The 7,770-nt window shown below is 38.9% G+C and overlaps 1 protein-coding gene across 2 annotated transcripts; it reads left to right on the forward strand.

The window, feature by feature from the left end:
- The first annotated feature begins 260 nt into the window (after positions 1 to 260).
- On the forward strand, positions 261 to 5,327 carry LOC110466984 (52 kDa repressor of the inhibitor of the protein kinase-like). Of its 2 annotated transcripts, none has more exons than XM_021523824.1 (2): positions 261 to 1,941; positions 2,226 to 5,327. In XM_021523824.1, exon 2 carries the CDS (start codon positions 2,839 to 2,841, stop codon positions 4,972 to 4,974), a length of 2,136 nt encoding a protein of 711 aa, XP_021379499.1. In that variant the 5' UTR covers positions 261 to 1,941; positions 2,226 to 2,838; the 3' UTR covers positions 4,975 to 5,327. The 2 variants fall into 2 exon arrangements, with proteins under 2 accessions (XP_021379499.1, XP_021379500.1); XM_021523825.1 differs by having other exon boundaries at positions 261 to 1,458; positions 1,831 to 5,327.
- The last annotated feature ends 2,443 nt before the right edge of the window (positions 5,328 to 7,770 follow it).

Here is a 7,770-nt window from a genome sequence, read left to right on the forward strand (position 1 = left end):
AAGACATATATAGCTATATACACCTATAAATTATAGCTGTATTGAGCTATATTTTCTCAGATTTCAAATTTCATTAAATTAAATTAAAGTCGCATAAAACAATAAGGTTTATGGTAATGTTGACTACAAAAAGCATACATGTAGATGTTTATTTTCATTTTTCATAAATGTAAAATTTCCGATTTTTTTACATAATTATTTTTTAAAAAGAATACCCATATTTAATGTCTTTTGTTATCAACTTAATGATACAATCTTCTTTTAAAAGCGACTTTGTTTCGTTTTCCTTAAAAAAGAAAATCAATTGAAAATCGCTCTAAAGACCTATTTCACATAGTTGAAAAGAGCTATTATAGGTCTTTACAGCTATAACGCTCAATCGGCAGAGTGTACTGGACCTGTGGTAAGTCATTGTAGATATCATTACTCATATTTCACAATGTCTATTTCATATCTATTCCACTTCTCATTTATACATTGTATGCAAGTACCTGCAATGCGTTATTCGTTTTGCAGGCTCTCGTCTATGGAATAAACATATTAATGAAAGAAAACCTTCGACTTATAACTCATTTGTGGTTGAGAAAGGGGTACAAATGGCGCCCAACGTGGGGCGCCATGTGTACCCCAAGAAGACAGTCGTCTGCAAATAACCTCACGGTGGATTTCACTGCTAGTGGAAGGTCATTGATGATGCAGAGGAAGAAGAGTGAGTGGTCCGAGTATTGTCCGTCCCCGACCCGTATGAAAAACGTGCGTAAAACTGGCGTTTTCTTGCGGCGTTTTTCATCCGTAAGGGTAAACACCGGTTTTACATACGTACGTATTTTCGCCTGTAAAACATGCGGGGTCCTCAACATGCGTTTTTTCCCTGTGTAACCCTTTGGGTCGATATGGTTGTCCTCTTCTTCTTCTTCTTCCATTTAAAGCGGCAGATCTCTGGGCTGGGCTATATCTACAGGCAGAGAATTCCATGTACTGATAGTTCTGGGAAAAAAGAATTTCGATATTTGTCCGAATTAGTAGAAATTTGTTGCGAGTTTGTGGGCTAGTTCGGCCGTCTGGCACTTTAACATGATCATTAGGGGAGATGGCTACTTTGTCATTTAGATTTTGTACATCATTGTAACCCTTACTTTTGCTCGTCAGGCGCATAGCTGCCTATACGCGAGTACGCAGCTGAATCCACATTATTTTGACAACAAAAATTTTTTTTAGTAAAAAAAATGTGGTTTGAAATTCAGCCGCGTTCGCCAGATCTGATAATTACCACACTGAATACTTTATAAATCATATAGCCTAAATCGTACACCATACCGTAGTATTTTTTTGAAAAGTTGTCGGCCTTTGCAGCTCTTCAAAGTCGGAAGTTTGCACGCGCCGTATTTTCGAAATGTAAACAAATGTTTACATCGAGTTCTTAAAAAAGTCATCAGCAGAATCAGCGATAGAAAAGAGGTAATTATAACTAAAATGTTACTATGTATGCCTAGTGTTTATTTGTTTCGGTCTGTTTGTTGAGTAATGACATGTTTGACCATGTCTGTGAACCGATTCTAGCGAGACTGACAACATTTTGAACTAACCAACCTTAATCAGTGAATTCATGATGCAAATGTGAAAAATTCTGGTGCATTTGTCGTATTAGTTACTCTGCATTTTTGAAATAGTTCCTTCTTGGTAGATTAGTTATATTGATACATGGAATTTTTATGAAAAAAACATTTCTGGTAAACACAACGCTCGTCATTTTTTTCATCTACGGAAGCGCATAAAGGTCAAAAGTATTCCGATTTCATACATGTACGGAGCCACAATTTATTCTTCCAGGTTCTAATTACGCAAGAAATATGGCACAGAAGAGAATTGACAGCTTCTTCAGCGTAGGTCCAAAAACTGGGCTGTCTGAAAAAGGCACCGATGCAACCGAGCCTAGTACATGTATGTTTACTTTAACATGCTTTTAACATAAAAAGCTACAAACAATAGTCAGTACATGTTAAGTTATACATGTATAGTTAATGATGACAACAATTGTAACTTTTAATTTTGTTTAAACTTTTCAAGATTCAAGGACAGTATGATTTCAAACTTTTACATTACATTCATTGCAATCCATGCTTTAAATATTCGAAATCAAATTGATTCTATAGTCAATTTTATGCACCAAAAATTCTAACACTTGTCCAAGTATCGTCATATGTATTCCATATGTATATTTATAGCGCCCGGTACGTCTGGTGTGAAGGAGGGTCCTGAACCTATGACTTTAGATAAAGATGAGCTCGTGGGGATTGCGTACAGTCCCGATGACTTGTATCCTGATCCAGCAAGGTTAACAAAGGCTTCAGATGACTCGATAAAAGTGAAAGTGCTGCAAAACAACAAAGAATGGGCCAAAACTTTTAAGTTTCCGTCAAGGTAAACTGATTCTGATTCATTTGATTTAAAGATGTGAAGTTATAACGGTTGCAGATCAATAGAAAATTGTAGTTTAGTCAACCAGTATTGTATAGAAAAATACCGTTAAAATCTCTAAACACAGTCCCGAGGTCTCAAAATCGATGGTTTATGTTGAGGTCTTTTTGTGAGTGGTACATGTGGGAAAATAGACGCAAGCCCGTCTCTTACCACTCGATTGTAAACCCATATTAATATACTGCTTCTTCCACTTGTTCGATGTTTGGTTCCATTATAATTATATTAGCGCGCTAATGACATGTTTACTATATAATTAAGACGAATAAAGTATAGTGAATATACTCATATATCTGATAACGTTATTGAAGTACCAGTATCATAAGTATACTAGTAAGATACTAGATATATACTATTAAAATGGAATCATTTGCTTCCCTGCTTTCCGGATTTCTACGTATTTGGTTGCAAAATTGTTCCATTTCAAGTTCGTACACTATTTCTTTATTTTATTATTTCAGTATTGAGTATGGAACGAAGCGTCAGTTCTCGGTAGATTGGCTAGAGAAGTATGACTGGCTTCGATATTCAGTTTCCGAGAATTCAGTGTATTGTGCTCCCTGTATTTTGTTTGGTGCTTCATCTCCAAAGGAGAAAACATTCATCAATACCCCAGTATCAAAATGGTCTAACCTTGGAAAGTACATCAAGAGACATACCGAGCCTGGTTCGAGTCATCATAGCTGCTGCGCTAGTGCTAGTAGTTTTATGAAAATCATCGAAGGGAAACAAGCAAGCATTACAGCACAACTGTCGAGAAACAAAGTCGAAACTGTTGCTAAAAATAGACAGGTGCTTAGATCTGTTATAGAGGTCATCATTCTGTGCGGTCGACAAAATATTCCACTTAGAGGTCATGATGACAACAATAGTAACTTTACTGTCCTGTTGAAAGACAAGGCCAACAGGGATGAAATCCTGAAAACACACCTGTCCTCTAAATCTAAGGTTACTTACACTTCGCCTATGATCCAAAATGAATTAATCACTTTGTTGGGAAATAACATAAAAGGCAAGATAGTTCAGCAGTGCAACGATGCTATTTGTTATTCATTTCTTGCAGATGAAGCTACTGACGCGAGCACTATGGAACAAATTGCTATGTGTGTAAGATATTATTCTGAAACTGAACAGGACGTGCGTGAAGACTTTGTGGGATTTGTGCAAGCAGAATCTACAACAGGAGAGGCTCTTTTTAACAAGTTTATTGAGGGGCAGCGGGACGCAGGATTAGACATCTCCAAGATGAGGGGACAAGGGTATGATGGGGCCAGTAATATGTCTGGTTGTCATCGAGGTGTGCAAGCTCGGGTCCAGCAAGTAGTTCCCCAAGCAATGTATGTGCACTGCAAAGCCCATAGCCTTAATTTGTCAATTGTGCATGCCTGTAAAGAGGCACTCGTCAGAAACTTGTTGGACACAGTACAACAAATCGGATTTGCTTTCAAGTACTCTGCCAAACGTCTTTTAGCTTTCAAAGAGGAGCTTGGCAACGATCCCGTGGCACAGGAAGAGATGCAGAAGAGAACACGTCTTCAAAGTCTGTGTGAGACGCGATGGGCTAGTCGGGCTGACGCACTTTACACTTTCAAAGCTGCATACACATCAATTGTAAGTGCACTGGAGGTGCTAGAACGAGAGGGAGACTCAAAAGCACGGAGCTACAGATGCAGTATCCTTGGGTTCGACTTCATCATCTCTCTAGTTGTGGTTGAATTCGTCCTCCAGGGTGTTATGCCTCTAAACAAGCTGCTACAGAAGCAGAATATCGACTTGATCGAAGCAGCCAAGGAGAGTCGAGTTCTTATAGCCACATTTCGTGCAGAGAGAGCCGATGATGCTGTGTGGGATGGGCTTTACGACAAAGCAGTTGCCATGGCAGAAGACCAAGGAGTCGAGCCTTCAAAGCCTAGAACAGCTCGACGCCAACAGCACCGTGGCAACGTGCCTGCCGACTCTGTTTCGGAATACTGGAAAAGAGCATTGTTCTATCCATTTCTTGATCATCTAGTTGTGGAACTAGAAGACCGTCTTGTATCCAGCAATGAGAGGTTTAAGGCTCAATATCTCATCCCAAGCCTTCTTCCTGAGCTCAGCCGAGATCACGAGGATTCCATCTTCCAGGAGTATGAGAGTGACCTCAGTGGGGATCGGGAAGCCTTCCGAAATGAGGTTTCTCGATGGAAAGTAAGATGGGAGCTGGAGGGGACAAAACCCTCAAATCTTACTGACACATTGAAGGCTACGAACAAGACTCTGTATCCAGACATCTTCACCTGTCTAGTTGTACTAATTACGATGCCAGTGTCTACCGCTACCGCCGAGAGGCAGTTTAGTATCATGAGACGCCTGAAAAACTACATGAGATCAACGATGCTCACAGAACGGATGTCTGGACTAGCCCTGTTGCACGCCTACAGACACATGGAAATAGATATTGATATTATCATTAACGAGTTTGCGGCCAGCAAAGGCCGCAAGTTAGACTTGCTGTGAAATGTAGACTAGTTGAAATAAACGAAAGTAAAGCTATTCATCTCCATTTTTATGCTAAAAGAAATCGATTTTCGTTGGTCAAGAAAGCTCTCCGGAGGTCCCAAAACGCACCAAATTGCACCATTTATTTCAAAATTTTCAGGGGGGGCATGATTATTTTGAATCCACATTCTTTATAGGCTAGCTACGCGCCTGCTCGTCTCTGTGCAAGTGGTTCCCAGGTCAGTGATTGTACCTGATGACACTTCCAGGTTTACGGGTCCTGTAGTTGTTATAGACATATCGAGCAGCCCTACGTTGGACGGAAACAACAGTACGAAGTTTTCTGTGGTGTATGGGTCCCAACATGTAGAGGCATACTCGATAGTAGTGTCATACTTGGGGCGAAACGAACTGAACATTGAGGCGATGTGATAAACTGAGGCAAATAAGTCTTAGGTGAAACGTTCGTAAATTGTTGTTATTTTGTATCTGTAATAAACTAACTTAGCTGAAACGAACCTTGGCAGTAAGCGACAATGAGATAGAGGTTAAGTAAATGACGGACGAAATGACTTAATTTCTTTACCAACTTTTATTTACATTTTCGTCCTTCTTAGAAATCCACATTAAGTTTAACAGCGTGTAGTTTTGTTGTTTCGTTATACATTCTTGTATATAATTCATTAATCATAAACAGTTCTAATAGTTATTCTCCTGTTATATCACCAGTGAAAAATATCTTCGATGAAGTGACTTGTCTTTTCCTTTCAGTGAAAAATTCAGACAAGTCGTCCCAGATGATAATGCATAGGTCGTGATAATGAACAAAACGTTCAGCAAATTATCCGACGAAGTTCTAAAGTGAAGAAGGCAATGGGTTTTACCCCGTCTCTTCCTGCACACATTGCACTGCTGATGCGTTTTTAAATGAACTCTCAAGCGTAAAGGTGTGAGGACAAAACCTGGAATGCACCACTGGGGAATAATTTTGGAAAATTTTCCTCGTAAAAGGGAAAAAAATTACCCCATTTGCGAGGAAATTTCCCAAAAGGCAATTAATTTTCCCTATTCCCGGTAGGATTCCCCCTTTTCTGTGAGATTTTCACCTTGGTCCGATGAAATTTCACCTTTTCGCCGAAATCGCCCCTTTCTGCTGAAATTCCCTCCTGGCGTAGCTCGACGGTCACCTTTATCTGTACACCCACCGACCGACCGACCAACCATGCTTGCCTGTAAGCGACAAGGGCGCCCGTCGGTCTATTAATAGATCTGGTGAGACGGCCTGGTTTACCTGTGGCGATACCTACCGTTGTTCAGCCAGTCGGTTAAATTGACCTATTTCCAGTTGCGCGAATAGAGAGAGAAAAAAAATAGTGAAGATTTATTTACGTTGAGTCAACTGCGTGGAATCTATACATACTAGGACTGTCCAAGCGCAAAATAACAGTAGACATACACGACAAAAAATATTCTATATTCTACTTCTGTTTCTCAATATCAAAGAATTTAATCGATTAAAATAACAATTTGAAGTCGGAACATAATAGTGGTCTTCGATACTTGGCTGTTTTGGGTTTTTTTCTTTTCTTACAACATGATTGATTAATTTTGTCAACATCTCGGTCCATAATGAATGTAGAAATATATCGTGTAACTTAATTAGAACTGACTGAGGTTGATATCGCAAATGGCACGAAATTTCTGAAAATGACATAAAAGAACACTGCTGAACTATGTTGCAGAGACAAAGTGTAGATAGCTTCAAGGTTTTTAAATCAAAAGTTTGTTGACACAGCAAATCAAAAGCGTGAAAAGCAATATCGACATATCTGCCGTTACCAAGTTTGGAGTCTCACATTAAATTCAGTGAAAAATCATGAAAACTGTTCAAAATAGGAGTAGGTAACTTTACTAGTATATTTCTGACTTCAATATTATTTAAAGATCTCATACATTTGTCATGAATTTTGGATACACATTGAAATTGAAGTGATGGTATGATTTATATATATATATGATTAAAACAAAAAGTTTGAATCTTCACATCCCAGACACTGTTGTTTCCTCGAAGTCCTTTTGTTTCCTCCGAGCGATGCTACAATTTGCGACCTCCTCCTAGACAGCTACATTCGTCATTATACCTCTTCGTAACTGTCCGATACAATGAAGACTTTTTTTTTTGGTTTGAACGCCAACTCACTGGGTCTTCTTTTCAGTGCTGGTTTCTCCTCTGGTAAGCAGGCCGCTACTGCTGCACCTGCAGACTCGTCATCTGCGATGCTATTCTGTTTCAAATATAAAAAAAATCAAAAAAAATCGAGGGCATCGAGCACGAGATATACATGAAGTGGAAATAGTACAGTAAATGTATCGGTCAACTAATTTGAAATTGTTCCTACTTTTAATTTTAAATCGCAGTGAAACACTACATTTTTAATTTGAAGTTGTTGTTGTTCCTCATGTAATAATACGCTGATAGAGTTTAAAAATAGTACATACTATATAAAATGCGATAAATACATACCTCTTTTTCAAAGTCCTGATTGACTTTCCAAATTTGCGGATACGCTGGCACAAACTCCTCCAACTCCTCCACTCCTAGAGTGAGTGTCTTCTTTTTCGCGTAATGCGATAGATGGATATGTGTATATCCGTTGTAGTTATTAATGGTAAAGGTTTTCCCTCTTCCAAACGAACCTGTCGCTTTGGTCATTTGAGCAATTTCGGTGGAGATTTTTACATCCATGCTGCTTATTTATGCTTAATCGGCGATGTGAGAGCTCTCTTAAAAATATGTCTCTTAAATAGGCTTAC

This window comes from Mizuhopecten yessoensis, unplaced genomic scaffold (genome assembly GCF_002113885.1).
Source record: "Mizuhopecten yessoensis strain PY_sf001 unplaced genomic scaffold, ASM211388v2 scaffold11151, whole genome shotgun sequence".
NCBI classification, from domain to species: domain Eukaryota; kingdom Metazoa; phylum Mollusca; class Bivalvia; order Pectinida; family Pectinidae; genus Mizuhopecten; species Mizuhopecten yessoensis.

What these genes read in the sequence shown, in the direction of transcription:
- LOC110466984 (XM_021523824.1), top strand. Translation starts at nt 2,839, where the DNA reads ATGGAATCATTTGCTTCCCTGCTTTCCGGATTTCTACGTATTTGGTTG.